This window comes from Scophthalmus maximus, chromosome 5 (genome assembly GCF_022379125.1).
Source record: "Scophthalmus maximus strain ysfricsl-2021 chromosome 5, ASM2237912v1, whole genome shotgun sequence".
Taxonomy (NCBI): domain Eukaryota; kingdom Metazoa; phylum Chordata; class Actinopteri; order Pleuronectiformes; family Scophthalmidae; genus Scophthalmus; species Scophthalmus maximus.
The window spans coordinates 17,716,183-17,731,705 of NC_061519.1; the positions used below are offsets into that span (position 1 = coordinate 17,716,183).

The window sequence follows — 15,523 nt, forward strand, 5'->3', positions numbered from 1 at the left end:
AAATATATACAAAAAACAAACAATTCAGTCAACCCGATATAAAAAATGAATGTGCAGAAACACTAAATGAAACAAACTATAAACAGTAAAACACACTTACCCTATACAGAGTTATATATAAAGAGCACCATATGCTGATCTTTAATGTAATTCATTGTATGTTTAATTCCTACATCACAAGATGTTAGATATAGGAAATGAAATGTATTTGTGGAATTAAAAGTAAGCAATTGCAGTCAACTTAAAAAGGCTGTTTGCTTGTTTTTGTCTGTTGCAGAGACAAAGAATTAGAGAACTAATCCTGAAGCAGCAGCAACAGAGGAGTGCGATTCGACAGGAGAGGGGCCCTCAGGAGCCCGCTGGTATCATAAACCCTGGAGCACAGCGACCCTGGCCTCAGGAGGGCCATGGGCAACAGGGGGAAATGTTCAACCGACCTCCTCCACCTTATCCAGGACAAGGACCCATGAGAGGGCCAATGAGGTTTCCTGGACCTTTTCCAGGGGATCAGCGTGTCTCTTTCCCTAATGAGGGACAAATCCTTCGGGGCCCTCATCCTGGGGATCCTAATTTGAGACATCAGGGACCAAGGTTTGTGATACAATGTTGATGTTTTTATATCACTTGTTTTTTTTAATATTCTGCTATTTATAACTTGGTACTGCACAGATCTAACAATGCCATTTCTCTTTTGTGCTTATGCTATTTTAGGTTTGCATTTCCACCCGGGGTTCTGGGACCACATGGGCCCCAAGAGTTCTTTCCCCGGGGACAACACCCAATGCAGGATGTCCCACCTCAAATGAGACGCTCCATGTCTTTAGAAATGGCAAAGAGTATGGGAGGCAACCCCATGGGGCTACCCCAACACTTCCCACCACGTGGTATGCCAGTGCAACAGCACAATATAATGGGCCAGCCTTTCATTGAGTTGCGTCACAGAGCAGCAGAAAACAGGCCACGGATGCCATTTCCACCAGGTGCCATGCAAGGGAGCAACATTGATCCCAACTTGCAGGTTCAAAGGCAAGCAGGCTTTCCAGGAGCACCCGATTCCAGGTTCCCCTTCAATCATGGGTTCAGGATGATGGACCCCATGAACAGCCAGACTGGCCATTTACAAATATCTGCCAGCATGGATAATCTTCATCAGCAGGCACAAATGTCAGGAAACAACATCATACTCAAACAGTCTCCTTTGATGAGATCCATGAGCCAGCCTGCCTCAAATGAGACCCAGAACATGGCAGCATCAATGGCCCTGACTGCACCCCCTGCTGGGCAGACTGAGACTGTCTCGGTGTCCAGCAGTGAAGCGGTGGAGGAGAAACTGGATGCAGAGGAATCTGCGGTCAAAGATCTTGAGGATGTGGAGGTGAAAGATTTAGTGGATGCTGACTTGGAAAACCTAAATTTGGATCCTGAGGATGGTAAAGACCTAGACCTGGAGACAAATGACTTGCACCTTGATGACTTCCTAACATCTGGGAAATTTGATATCATTGCCTATACGGACCCTGACCTAGATGACATCAAGAAAGACATGTTTAACGAGGAACTGGATCTCAGTGATCCTATGGATGATAATGCTGACGCCACGGACATTAACAAAAGCTTGAGCACTGAAACTGAGGCTTCATCCAGTTCAGCATCTGTACTGGCAAAGTCAGAGGCCTCAGGTGAGCAGTCTTCTACTCACGTCAAGCTAGAAGCCCCTGGGAATCAGGACTCTGCTTCTTTTGCACCGGGGAAAGAAATAAAAACAGAGGTCAAAGACTGCCAGAAAGCACACGAGGTGATCGACCAGCAAGCTGCTGGAAACACCTTAACCTCAAACCAGCAGGGAGTGCTCTCTGACTCCACCCCAGTCCTTTCTAGTTTACTCATTAAGCAGCAGCCTGAGGAGCAGTCATTAAATCCAATCGGTGAATCTGTCAGTCATGGAGGTAACCTCATGCCCCAGCAGAACCAAGTCACTGACACTCAGCATACCTCTGGACTTACAATGAGTCAAACAATATCCGACGACACCACTGCAGGAGAAGCTTCTATGGCTGGCTTCGGAGCAGACCACCAGGTGGGGCTACCCGCTGGAGTGGACCCGAGTTGTCTGACTCAGGCCCAGCAGGCAGCGTTGAACCACGCACTTAGTCAGCAACCGCGTCCTCTTCTGCTGGAAGAGCAGCCACTCCTGTTGCAGGACCTGCTAGACCAGGAGAGGCAGGAGCAACAGCAGCAGAGGCAGATGCAAGCCATGATACGACAGCGTTCCAGCGACACCTTCTTCCCCAACATTGGTAAAGTATTTAGGACAGAACATCTAGATATCAGTATAGGTTCACGTTTGAGAGTATCACTCTTTTTGTGATTATTTCTGACACTGCATTTTTCGTTGTTTACAGATTTTGATGCCATCACTGACCCCATCATGAAAGCCAAAATGGTTGCCCTGAAAGGCATCAACAAAGTCATGGTTCAGAACAACATGGGAATTACCCCAATGGCCATGAACAGGTGAAAAGATCACTTTGAATTTCTTGTATAGAAAAAGCAATACTGATCTAAAGCAATGCCAATGTAGTAACTGAGCCACTTGGATATTGTGTCACTGTTGGAAGGATCGAAGAATTTCAGCTGTGATTGATTGAATTAATAAATGGTGCGTGGCTGTGGTTTTGCTGTATTTTAGATTTCCGCCTGGTCCTGTACCACCTTGTCCCGAAAGTACACCTGTTCCTCCGCAAGCTGTTGGACAGGTAAGGATGAAACTGTTATTTTTCATACATGTTATTTAAATTTATATAATGTAAAATATCAAAGTTGTAATTACATAACAACAAACGTTGCTTTCAGGATGGCAAATTGACACAAGTAACAAGACTGAATCCTCCAAACTTTGGACCAGGATTTGTCAGTAAGTTCTGTAAATGTTTATTTCTGCATTTTAAACTTTTTTGGTTACAACGTTTTGTCAGAACTAAAAAAGTTAAGATGTTGTGGGTTTTTTTTATGCTTTCCAGATTGCTAACAAAAGATCCTTTTTCTTCTTTCAGACAATGCTCAGAGGGCTCAGTATGAGGAGTGGCTCCAGGAGACTCAGCAACTACTTCAAATGCAGCAGAAGTTTCTGGAAGAGAAGATCGGCGCCCACAGAAAGTCTAAGAAAGCCCTGTCTGCCAAGCAGAGAACAGCTAAGAAGGCAGGCAGAGAGTTCCCCGAGGAGGATGCTGAGCAGCTCAAACATGTCACAGAGCAGCAGGGTGTAGTGCAGAAACAACTGGAGCAGGTAAATGCTCGGCCTGTCACGCTCCACCATTGAATTCTGTCACAGTCCTAACTATTCCACCCAATGGCCAACCTAAACGTTGTTTGTATTACCTCCTATGAGCAGGGTTTAATCTGTGAAGTAGGGATTAGCAAATGTGGGTCAAATATGGCATTCTGCCAGAAGTTTTTTCCCTAATGTGGGAGCAAAACACCAGGCCACAAACCCAGTATGGTTTGTGTTTGGTGATAAAATAAGATGCAGCAGAAAAGAAAAACATCTTATTGTTTTTCTATTATTAACAATTGAATCACTATTAATTAACAAAGACATTTGAAGCTCACAGACGAAGTGACAATATGGTAATGATAATATAAAATTTCCTTATAGCAAGTTGCATAGCAACAACACGCTGCCATCAGTGGGTAACATGATGATAGGATTAACACAAAAGATTTATGAGAGACACTCTTCTGTTGATTCTCCTCTTTTATTTATTTATTTTAGACATTTTAGACCCCTTTTTTTCTCCACGAGTAGTTTGAACGCATCTTCCCTCGGAACTAATCAATATTAAAGAATTAACTAGTTAGTCGTATTGATAAACATGTCTAATGTTGCTCCGATCAGGATCATTGTGGCTTGAAGCACTATTTCAGAACTTCAATCACATTTTATGTGAATATGTCTTATGTTTTTTTCCAGATCCGCAAGCAGCAGAAGGAGCACGCCGAACTTATAGAGGAGTACAGAGTGAAACACCAGCAAAACAATATGACGCCCATAATTCCTGGGATGCACCCCATGCCAGGCCCTGCAGGCATGGTCCCCAGTGGACCAGCAATGGTTCAGCCTCCCATGAACCCTATGATGCAGATGCCACTTCACCCTGGCCAGACAAATGCACCTCCACGTATGCCCAACCCACCGCCTGGCTGGCATCCAGGGGCTCCTATGCCCATGGGCGGACCAGGCATGCCACCCATAATACCCCCCCAGTTACCTGTGGGAAATCCAGGCCCGCCCCATCAGATGTCAATGGGTACCATGCCCCAGAACATGCCCCAGCACCCACAAATGCCAGTGGAGCCCCAAGCTGCACCAGCTCCACCAGGTGGCGTAAAACCCATGCAGGCAGGCGGTGTGAAGTTTGATGACAACAACCCATTCAGTGAAGGCTTCCAGGAGCGGGAGAGGAGGGAGAGGCTTAGGGAGCAGCAGGAGAGACAGCGGGTGCAGCTCATGCAGGAAGTTGAACGACAGAGAGCCTTGAAACATCGTATGGAAATGGAGCAGCAAGGGATGATGGGGCCAGATGGGAGCATGGCACCACTTGCACAGATGCCATTTTTTAATGCAGAGCTGCCACAAGACTTCATGCAGCCTCAGCGGCCGCCTCTACAGCAGCAGCCTCTAGGACCAGTGTTTCCCCAGCAGCAGGGCACGCAGCCTGGAATGGGCTCACCACCTGGAACATTTATGCAAGGTGAAAGGAGGCCCTTGATGGGCAATGGGATGATGCCTCCGGATATGGGACCTGGTTTTGGACCTGATAATCTTGCCCTTCAAGCACCTAACTTTCCCCAGGGTCAGTTGAGACCTCGTCAGTTCAGTGGCCCAGGGATGATGCTTCAGATGCCAGGTGAGGGTCTGCCATTTGACTCGGCTACACCTCTACCATCTAACTTTCCCGGGTCAGGTCAGTCCCTTATCCAACTCTACTCCAACATCATCCCGGATGAGAAAGGGAAAAAGAAGAGGAGCCGCAAAAAGAAGAAAGATGATGACGCAGATTCAGTCAAGACGCCTTCAACTCCACACTCTGACCTAACGGCCCCTCTCACACCATGCGTCTCAGACACTTCATCAACTCCAACCAGAAACACCCATCTCTTCGGAGACCAGGACTTGTCAAGGTCCCCATTACTGGGATCCTCCACCCCAAGTCACTCAGAGCTGGAAAGACAGCTTTCTGGAGGACAGTCTGGACAGCTAGGTCTCTCATCAGACTCGGCAAGGGCACAGGCACAGGAGCATGACAGGATTCTCAACAACATAAAGCTGGAGCAGACTGAGGCCAGCGAATGTCACGGACCCATCGGCTCAGAAATGAGTTCTGTGAAGGTGGAGGGTAGTAAAGGGAGCATGTCTCCCTTCCCTGCAGGGCAAAGTCCAAACAAGGGTGAGGCGGGCAATGAGCTGCTCAAACACCTTCTGAAGAACAAGAGTACACCTCCACCTGGATTGCCGCAGCAGAGGTCGGAGGAGAGCCTGCGCTTAGAGGAAGAAGAGCATGCAGACTGCAAAAGCCTGCTGAGGCAAAGCTCCATGGACAGCAATGGGGTCAGTCACTGTGTTAGTCATACAGTTATATAGTGCTTAGGGGATGATAAACATAGGGAGTCATAGAAGGGCTGTGATTCAGATGGGTTTCAGGTTATTTTTAAATTGCTTTGAATCATAGCTATCCGTTTTGCGTGTGAAAGCCGTAATACTTCTCAGGTAATTTGAAGTGTGTTTGTGCCTTTTTTTTAATGCAGCAGCATCTTTTTTTCCAGGCGTACTCGGATGGCGCCCATGACTTTCCCGGACCTCTGGTCCCTGAGCAAGAAAAAAAGAAAGGGAGGAACAAGAGAGCACCAAAAGGAGGAGAGAAGCCTGCCTCTCGCTACAAGAAGAGAAAGAAGGAAGGAGATGAGAGGCAACTGATGCACTCAGGTGCCGACACTGTCATGACCCAAATCAAACAGGTAAGATTTTAATTTTTCCACCTTATCTCCTTCTCCTCACACAAAGCTTTATTCTGAATTTTACAATATTAATTACCGCTAGAAAAGAGAATCGTCTCTATCAAGTGAACAGACACTAATTTTTGGGTACCAGCACATTACTGATGAGTGGCCTGCTTATTTTATGAAACAATAATCTGTATACTTGTTCGTGATATTGTAAAGTAATAAACAGAAAGGGGTAAACCGAAAATTGAACTGCTTGCTGGTCATCTAAACAGGGCAATGTTAACACACTCTGGAGACAAAAAACAAAGCAAGTTATCATTTCATCAAAGATTAGTGATGCTGCGAATATTCGGTTGATCATTAATTTGGTCTATATACTATGTTGTGTCTTGTTATTCTTAGTTTGGTTTTTATTATTCTTTTATTTATGTATATATATGTATATGTATTTATGTAAATTTGTATACACAGTGTATTATATTATTTTGTTTGGTGTTTCCATGTGATTGTTTGTGCAAGAACATCCATGGCAATCAAAATCTGATTTTACTTTATATCTGACAGCAGCTCTCCCTGCTGCCCCTCATGGAGCCTCTGATTGGGGTCAACTTTGCCCATTTCGCTCCCTATGGCAGCGGCCAGCTCAACGGAGAGAACCTCTTATCTGGTACTTTTGGCAGCGCTTCACTCGATGGGGTCTCCGACTATTATTCCCAACTGGCCTACAAGGTGCTTACCTGCTTACTTTACTATGTTTAAACAGAGTGATGTGTGTCTGCAGCATGGTGTACTGATATTGCGTTGGTGTTGATTCCCACAGCAGAGTAACCTGAGTAATCCCCCGACACCACCGGCATCTCTTCCTCCCACCCCACCACCCGTGAACAGACAGAAAATGATCAACGGATTTGCCACAACAGAAGAACTGGCGAGCAAAGCTGCTGCTATGGGTAAGATTACACGATTGTGACCCTTACTATCACATTAGTGATTATGGGTATAGAACAATTTACAATAAAAAATTTAGTGGGGGTGTTCCACAAAAAGTCCGGAGCAACATTTGCGTTCTCATACACAGCCCCTCCGGAAATGTCCAGACTTGAGTGCATGTCTAAAGCAGCGTATCTTGTAATATACAATTGTTACAGGAAATCAGAAAGCAGATAATGGTTTATTTCCACCGCTACACTCATAAAGACATTGTGCTCCTGTCTCATACAGTGTCCAAAGGCCTGGTCCCTAAGCCGCTGCATGTCCCGTTTAGAACTGAGGAAGATCTACTAGCCCGGGCCATCGCGCAGGGACCCAAAACTGTGGACGTTCCAGCCTCCCTCCCGACCCCTCCACACAACAACCAGGAGGAGCTCAGGTAACAAATAAATGAATCATTCTTTCAAAGAATGAAATCGTTAATATCATCTCTCGTAACATGTGTATACATGATGATTAATCCTACAGAATTTTGTTATGATGACAAGGTTTCGACAAAGGTGGTTCAATTTTTCTTTTTCTTTTTCATAGTAACAGAGGACAGGAGCCTTGCAAAGACCGCGACACACCTGACAGTTTTGTTCCATCCTCATCTCCCGAGAGTGTGGTTGGCATGGAGATCAGTCGCTTCCCAGACCTGTCTCTGGTGAAGGAAGAGCCACTGTCCCCCTGCCTGTCTCCTGTCCTCCCCATGCTCCCTGCACCTGATGGGAAAGGTAAATACACACTCCACTTTAATTACAGAAAATGTAATCATAATTCTTTGGATGGGTTTGTGTATGCAACTAAAACACACAATACCAGAAATGCCTTAACAGGTATGAATGTCATCCTTTTCTATCTTCAAGGGTCAGAGATCAAACTCCAAGATATCAAGACTGAGCCGTCTGCGATGTTCTTCGGCTCCCCTTTTGGCCCTGTGTCTTATGACTCCAAACAAAGGCTGGTGTCTGTAGCTATCACACTGAGACCAACTGCAGCCGAGGTAAGAATACTGAACTTCACTGTGACTTCACCGGGATTCAGCATAGAATTAGTTTGACTTTTAGTTCATTGTACTGTAAATCTGAAACGTTGAATCAATCTGGGGCAAATCATTTTCTTTACAAGTATGTTTTTGTTAAGCAGAATAAACGTTTTTTAAGAATTTTAAGTGGTTAACCTGCATTGTAAAACAAAAATACTTCAGTATTGCGGACAACAAGTCAAACGTTGAGTCTTCCTGAAACTGTCCATGTTATTTCCCTCAGAACATCACAGGTGTAGTAGCAGCCATTTCAGACCTACTGTGTGTGAAGATCCCCAGCAGTTATGAGGTCAGCAGCACCCCAGACAGGGGGCCACTATCTATGCTCAGTGGTCCAAGAGTGGGCCCCCATGGCATGGAGCCTCGGCCTCCCATGCTCTTTCATGGACAAGGAGACAATGGAGGGTTTCATGGGCGTCCGGGACAGATGATAAGACCCGGTGGAGTGCAGGGGATGATGCAACAGCAGCAGGCACACCATTTCCGCTTCCACCCCAACAGCCCAGGTGAGGGATTAAACCTAAATGAGACAGGATTATCTGCAATGCAACCTTTAGTCAAAATGTCATGTCTGGTTTAAAAACGAACATGATGACTTCCTGTTTGAAAAGCACAAAGCAAATACGTAATTGTATGCCCAGGTGCTGAACGGCATCCTCATTGATTTCAGAAACCTCTAATAGTGATTATGACGACAAACTCCTTCTTATTGCCGTCAAAACTCTAGTAACAGACCTCATGAGTGTCGTCAGCACAGAAGCTTGTAGATAAGAAATTCGTTAAAAGGCTTTTACTGCTGTAAAAGCTAATGTTTGTTTGCTTTGTTAAGTGTCACACCTCACACCAGGTTTACAATCACAGAATGTATTTACATTTTACACTTGCTTTCTGTTGCGTCAGGTGCTGCTGTAGCTCGAGGACCTGACCAGAAGACCGCGGCCAGCCCCGGGTGTAAACCACAGTGGTGCTGCCACTGTAAGGTGGTGGTTCTGGGAAATGGAGTACAGAAATCCATCAAGGACATCACTGCACACATGAAGGTAACAAATCAAATGGGCTTTAAGTTCTCCTCAGGGTCACTGGGTGATATAATGAGTCAGTAGAGGACCTATAACTGGAGCATTTTAGATGTTTTAAGTGCGAGAACATTGTGGTTGATTGTAGTTAGGGAAATCCGCTACTCTGTTTCTTACTGAAAGATCAATTGACAGTCAACAATATTCTCACATCATGGCCAAAAAGCTCTTCAACCAAACTAGGATCTAATAAAGTACAACATGTTTCAAATATACATTGAATATATATAGTGCCAGTTTATAAAAGCTCATATCTGCCAAACAATTATAGATCATTTTGTTATTGATTCCCCATTGGGGTTGGACTTGTTGAGCTATGACTGCATGGCCAAACCTTTATCCTAAAGGATATTATGTACTTTCAGCCTGAAGGGCCACACACATCAATATTTATTCTTACACATACAGTACCGTGGTAATACTGCCTGTGTACTCTAATTATGTAAATCCTGCCGCCTGGAGTTTAACCCACTAATTGATACAAAATGGATTCAGCAGCATATCCCACCACGCCAGTCTTGAGATTATTAATTTTATTTTTAAATGTTATATGCTTTTGATGTTTATTTCATAACTCTTAACGTCAGTTGAACTTAAGCGGTTCACATTGGTCAGGCTTTGATTTAATACCTCATTCCTTATTCAGCCTTTTAAAGCTCAGACCCTTTTTCTCTCACTAGGAATCTGGCGGCCGTTTAAAATCTGAAGAAGACTTGGTCTTCTGCAGTCACAGCTGCTTCCTTCTCTACTGTTCCTCCTCATCACCACTGCAGTCTAGATCAGCCACAGAAACTAAGGTTTGTACCAGCGTAACACATGCAGACGCACTACGGTGAATGTAAATAACATGCAGTTGTGGTGACTGTTTTGTGTTTTGCTGGTTGTCATTGCTCTTTTCCCTTGATTTCAGGATTCGGTCTCCCTCCTCCCAGCATCTGAGCAAACCGAGAGCCTCTCGAAAGCTCAGCACCAGTATAGTAACAACATGTCATCGCTGGATGTTCATTGCCTTGCACAGCTTCAGCCCAAGCAGTCTCCCCCCTCTACCCCACCTATCCCCTTCCCCATAGCAGGTGCGACCCCAAAGATGGAGACAAAGTCTGACGCCATCAAAGTGACCGTGAAGCTGAAGGCACGGCCAAGGTCCCATGACAGCTGGAACCAGGGAAAAAGACAGAAAGGACTCCGCTGGAGGAAGTGGACTGTCCAGATCGTGGTGCCAAGAGGGAATTCCCAACTCCCAGATGAGGATAAGATTGATGACCTTCTTAAGAAACTTGGAGCCTCCTTGCGCCCTCCGACCTCGCTCCATGACCAGAGACGTTGCTGCTTCTGCCACCAGTTTGGAGATGGGATCACTGATGGCCCTGCTAGGCTGCTCAATCTTGACCTTGATGTATGGGTTCACCTAAACTGTGCTCTGTGGTCGACTGAGGTGTATGAAACCCAGGCTGGCGCCCTTATCAATGTGGAGCTTGCGCTGCGTCGAGGACAAACGGTACGCTGCGCCTACTGCCAGCAGACTGGAGCCACCAGTGGCTGCCACCGCCTACGTTGCACCAATGTCTACCATTTCACCTGTGCTCTGCAAGCTCAGTGCACCTTCTTCAAGGACAAGACCATGCTGTGTCATGCCCACAGGCCTCGGGGAACAGCAGGACAAGCATTGGAGCACGAGCTGCGCTGCTTCGCTGTCTTCCGACGTGTCTACGTCCAAAGAGATGAAGTGCGTCAGATTGCCAGTGCGGTGCAGCGCCCCGAGCTGGGCTACACCTTTCGGGTCGGCAGCCTGGTGCTGCATGCAATGGGCCAACTGACTCCTCTACAAATGGCAGCTTTCCATTCCCCTACAGCCATCTTTCCAATCGGGTATGAGGCTTGCCGCATTTACTGGAGCATGCGCCATGGCAACCACCGTTGCCGTTACGTTTGTTCTGTTGAAGACAGCGAGGGACTGCCAGAGTTTACCATCAGAGTCATTGAACAGGGCTACAAAGACCTGGTCCTCTCTGATGCCTCTGCTAAAGGTTTGTCCTCTCTGACATTCCTGACAGAGTCCAGAAATATATTGTGTGTTCCAGAGTATAGTCTTTAACCATAATGTGTGCTTGTCTCACTGTGAATAGGAGTGTGGGATAAGGTTCTGGGTCCTGTTGCTGACCAAAGAACTGAATCCGGCACTCTGAAGCTGTTCCCTGTTTACCTGAAGGGAGAGGACCTGTTTGGGCTCACAGTCCCCGCAGTTACCAAAATCACTGAATCGGTTTGTAGCTGCTTTTTGTGATTTTTTTTACTCATGTCAAAAAATGTCATTTAAATAAATGTACAGATCATATTCTGTTGAGACTGCAGCATAGAAGTAATTTTCATCTGTTTTATCAGCTCCCTGGAGTGGAGGCGTGTGACAGGTACTCTTTCCGTTATGGACGTAACCCTCTTGTGGAGTTGCCTCTCCTGTTCAATCCAGCTGGCAGTGCCCGAGCCCAGCCAAGGACAAGCTCCCCCTACATTTCACTGATCATCAGGTACCGTTGCATGAAATCTAAATCAGTTGTGGTCATAAGATGATTCACAGCAGCTCCCCAATTCATAATCTCTAAAGATATTGAGTCATTATTTTATATACTCTAATTTTAATGCTTTCCCCCTTTTCAAAATAAAGGCCACAACCACAGGCTTTATCCAGCGGCAATGCCAGGTCTAACCAGAATGTGGCCCAAGGAGAAGGTGGCGCCCCCCATAGCAAGCCTCCAGTAGTGCACCCCAGGTCCTCTCAGTACCGCTGGATGAAGAGTGAGTGGAGAGCCAATGTCTATCTTGCCCGCTCCCGCATCCAGGTGAGTCTTAAAACTAATATGAATTTAAATGTCATAGCTGTGATGGAACAAGACTAATGCTCCTGGACTCCAGTGAACAAAATGAATTGCTGCATATGTAATGTATTGACAGGGCTTGGGGCTGTTTGCTGCGAGAGACATTGAAAAACAAACTATGGTGATTGAGTATAATGGAACCATCCTCCGAAATGAGGTTGCCATCAGGAAGGAGAAGATCTATAGATCTCAGGTAATACATTTGTGCAAAAGAAAAAAAATTATTTTGAGCCATATTAATTTAGTTGTAAGTTTCTTTTGCCTGAAAGTAAATTCTCTCTCTTTTATAGAACCGAGAAGTGTTCATGTTCCGCATCGACAGTGAGCATGTTGTTGATGCCACTCGAACTGGAGGGCTCGCAAGGTAAAATGTCATTCCATGTGCATTGACTGTGTTCATGTGACCTTTAGCCTATTGATGCTACATGCAAAATCTTTCTTTGTGTAAAATGTGATTGCAATTTTTATGTTCTTGCCCAAATGTTGCCAGAAGACATGCATGTAATAAACAAATGATCAGGTATTTAAACTTGGAAACGTGTTTACGAGGAAGGCTTGAGGTTTCTGTTAACTCACTTATCTCCTGGGCACTAAGCACACATTCCTTTATCGGTGACAGGCTGTGATATTAATGAGTGTGTGCAGGATAAGTCTTTCATGGTCCTGCAGCTCTAACTGGCACAGTGCTCACATATTAAAAGAACTGGATATTGTTTTCCAAGATTCATTCTGCTATGCCAATATTGCCTCAGTCCAGTGGCATAAGTGGAGCCACAAATTGAAAATATTTTTCTTTCATTGTTTTCATTAAACGAAACGGCTTATGTCATCCTTGAATTTGCATAAACGTGACAGAGATTTTGAAGCTGTTTTTTTATTGGAATATAAAAATGGCATCAAATCTGTATTTTGAAGGGAGATAAAATCATGTACATCTGTTTAAACACCTGATTTAAGTTCAGAACATATATTTTTTACCGTTTTCGATAATTTTTGTTGTAAAATGAACATATAGCTTCTTATTACTTTTGTGTGATATGAAATAAATCTCTTTGTTTTTCTCCTACAGATATATCAACCACTCTTGTGCCCCGAACTGTGTCGCTGAGGTGGTTACATTCGAAAGGGGTTATAAAATAATCATCAGCTGCATTCGCAGAATTGAAAAAGGAGAAGAGGTGAGTGTCCTTTGGTTTAAATACGCTAAGTGCGTTGGTTTCAAAAATGTGCAACTGTGATACTGAGAACCACTGGTTGTTCTGTCCTCGCTCTCCAGCTTTATTTCGACTACCAGTTTGACACCGCGGAGGGTCAGCACAACATTGCCTGCCACTGTGGAGCTCCCGAGTGCAGGAAGTGGATAAACTAAAGACAACAAACCTTAAACGCATTCCATGCTATGGTGTGTGGATGCTGTGATCTCTGCACAGAGAACAAAAAAAGGCTTCACATTAAAGTCATTTTTATGAATGAGCAGAAGCCCTGAACCCCCTCGGAGGAGAAGAATGAATTGACTTGTTGGTTCATCAAGGTAATGGGGGGGGGAGCACGGGTGGAGGAAGGGAAAATGTAACACAGTAGCAGGATGTGACTTGTGCCATATGTGAGGGGCTCTGTTGTATGAGACGCCCCTGTCTGTATCTGTGCGTTTGTTTGGTGTACATGGGGTGCGGAATCCACCAGCGAATGAGAAAGCACTGTGCAGGGTGCGGCCTTATTGCTTACTAAGGGCAGGCCCTTTTGTTTCATACTGTTAATGTATACCGTATGACTAAATGTAGACATCACTGAATGAGGAATGTACAGCAATGAATACTGCGAAGGGAATATTAACTTGCACTAAAAAAAAGAAAATAAACAAAAAAACAAAACACACACGCACACACACACACACACACACACACACAAACTTTTAAAATACTTGATTCCATGAGTCAGTTTTATCATAGGTCTCCGTCATGTGATTTGTGTGGAATTTGAGAGGTTTTTGTATTTATTACTGAGTGAATGAATTTTATTCTCAAAAATTATGAGATTGAGTTGAAGAAGGCTAGATTGCTATTGTTTTTGAAGACTGAAGAAGACATGCTGTTACTTTTGTATAGATGTACATAAAGAAAACTATAGGAATAACCGACCAAATACTACCTTAACCTTCTTGATGTTTGGGTGTTTTTTGAATTGTTTCTGTTTGTCATTGAAATTTATTTAAGATGGACGTTATTTCCGTTTTGAGAGTATATATTATGATTATTCTGTACAGAATTTGTAATATAACCACAATAATTCACAAAGTATTTTTGTTGTATTAAAAGTAAGGTATTGTAGCGTATTGTTTTGTGACTTACACATACTTTGACCACTCAAAAAATAAATATTTTTGTTGACTAACGTAACAAGTTATCAGTTACAGAATCAAAGAAAAAAAAGACTCTTCAACTAGTAAGAGATCGTTGTGATCTGTTTGCTGTTAATCAGGTTTGATTTTAAAGAACTGTGAATTAGGTTTTGAAACCCAAAAAAACAACTTTTTAACTTTTTAACACGAATAGGAACACCAACATGTATTTATCTGTTTCTGTTTTTACTTTACTTTTAAAACAAGGTGCAAACGTCTAATGGTGTTTTTGAATTAGACAAACTAGTGTGTGATGGAAAGAATGGGGAACTCTTACTCGGAACCATGGGTCATTAGTTCTACCTTTTTGGACAGAAATGGCATTCTCCTTAATCAGAAATATTTCTTATACCGACACGTCACAGGTCACATGCTTAGAAATGGAAGAGTTTTTGCGTGCACAATTTCAAGTTGACTGTAAAATTTTGGAGACAGTCTTAGAACTTGTAATGTATATGGCATGTATTTTTTTAACTTTCCGAAGACTCAATTGTATATATTTTCTCAATGAATGGTTGTAACAAAATTGTTTCTTGATATTTTTCTTCTCTTGTATGATATTACATCATCCTGCCAGTGTGTTTGTGCTACATTTTCTTGGTCGTGTAAAGTAGTCAGATTTTTTTTTTCTTCCTTGCTTTCTTTCTTCCTACCTTCCTTTTTTTTTTTTTTTTAAATGCCTTTTGAAGTGTACAGAGTATGGAGTTTGTGGAATTGAATTTAGAAACATTTACAAAAATAAACTATTTTACATGTTAACGGACGTGTATGGTTTATCCATTCTTTATATGTGACACTTACTGGTAGGTACATTTAACAGCATCCTTAAGAGGCAACTGTATTGTCAAGCGAGCAACACATTAATGGCTTCCAACCCTTTTGGCTTGTGTTCAATCATTTCAAGTAGTTATTATTTTGCCAAACAATTGTTTGGTCTATGGAACGACAGTGAAAAGGCCCCTTTGTTATTTCCAAGGAGTCAAACTGGCATTTATAGATTGTTAATGCCATAGAAAATCAACAAACAATCACTTTTAAAGAGCTGGAACCAGTCAATGCTGGGTTTTTTTTGCCTTTTATCAACTTAAATGATAGATTGACAATCAAAATTGCTGCAGTACGAGTAAGTTTCTGGACCTCTGGCCAAACAACTGTG

General features: G+C 43.7%; 1 protein-coding gene across 9 annotated transcripts in view; it reads left to right on the top strand.

Annotated features, from left to right (window-relative positions):
* The window catches only part of kmt2cb (lysine (K)-specific methyltransferase 2Cb), a 58,300-nt gene extending 43,174 nt beyond the window's left edge, over positions 1 to 15,126 (top strand). For 7 of the 9 annotated variants that reach the window (XM_047331799.1, XM_047331798.1, XM_047331804.1 and 4 more), the window contains 24 exons: positions 278 to 591; positions 712 to 2,297; positions 2,403 to 2,514; positions 2,690 to 2,756; positions 2,854 to 2,914; positions 3,054 to 3,286; positions 3,971 to 5,608; positions 5,824 to 6,015; positions 6,568 to 6,732; positions 6,824 to 6,953; positions 7,225 to 7,372; positions 7,525 to 7,709; positions 7,842 to 7,978; positions 8,244 to 8,526; positions 8,921 to 9,060; positions 9,777 to 9,893; positions 10,007 to 11,123; positions 11,223 to 11,359; positions 11,479 to 11,621; positions 11,759 to 11,933; positions 12,046 to 12,162; positions 12,260 to 12,333; positions 13,039 to 13,147; positions 13,246 to 15,126. In XM_047331799.1, the coding sequence (XP_047187755.1) occupies positions 278 to 591; positions 712 to 2,297; positions 2,403 to 2,514; positions 2,690 to 2,756; positions 2,854 to 2,914; positions 3,054 to 3,286; positions 3,971 to 5,608; positions 5,824 to 6,015; positions 6,568 to 6,732; positions 6,824 to 6,953; positions 7,225 to 7,372; positions 7,525 to 7,709; positions 7,842 to 7,978; positions 8,244 to 8,526; positions 8,921 to 9,060; positions 9,777 to 9,893; positions 10,007 to 11,123; positions 11,223 to 11,359; positions 11,479 to 11,621; positions 11,759 to 11,933; positions 12,046 to 12,162; positions 12,260 to 12,333; positions 13,039 to 13,147; positions 13,246 to 13,338 (7,473 nt within the window). In that variant the 3' untranslated portion in view covers positions 13,339 to 15,126. The remainder of the gene's footprint in view (positions 1 to 277; positions 592 to 711; positions 2,298 to 2,402; positions 2,515 to 2,689; positions 2,757 to 2,853; positions 2,915 to 3,053; positions 3,287 to 3,970; positions 5,609 to 5,823; positions 6,016 to 6,567; positions 6,733 to 6,823; positions 6,954 to 7,224; positions 7,373 to 7,524; positions 7,710 to 7,841; positions 7,979 to 8,243; positions 8,527 to 8,920; positions 9,061 to 9,776; positions 9,894 to 10,006; positions 11,124 to 11,222; positions 11,360 to 11,478; positions 11,622 to 11,758; positions 11,934 to 12,045; positions 12,163 to 12,259; positions 12,334 to 13,038; positions 13,148 to 13,245) is intronic. The other 2 variants (XM_047331802.1, XM_047331801.1) reach the window with 2 other exon arrangements.
* The last annotated feature ends 397 nt before the right edge of the window (positions 15,127 to 15,523 follow it).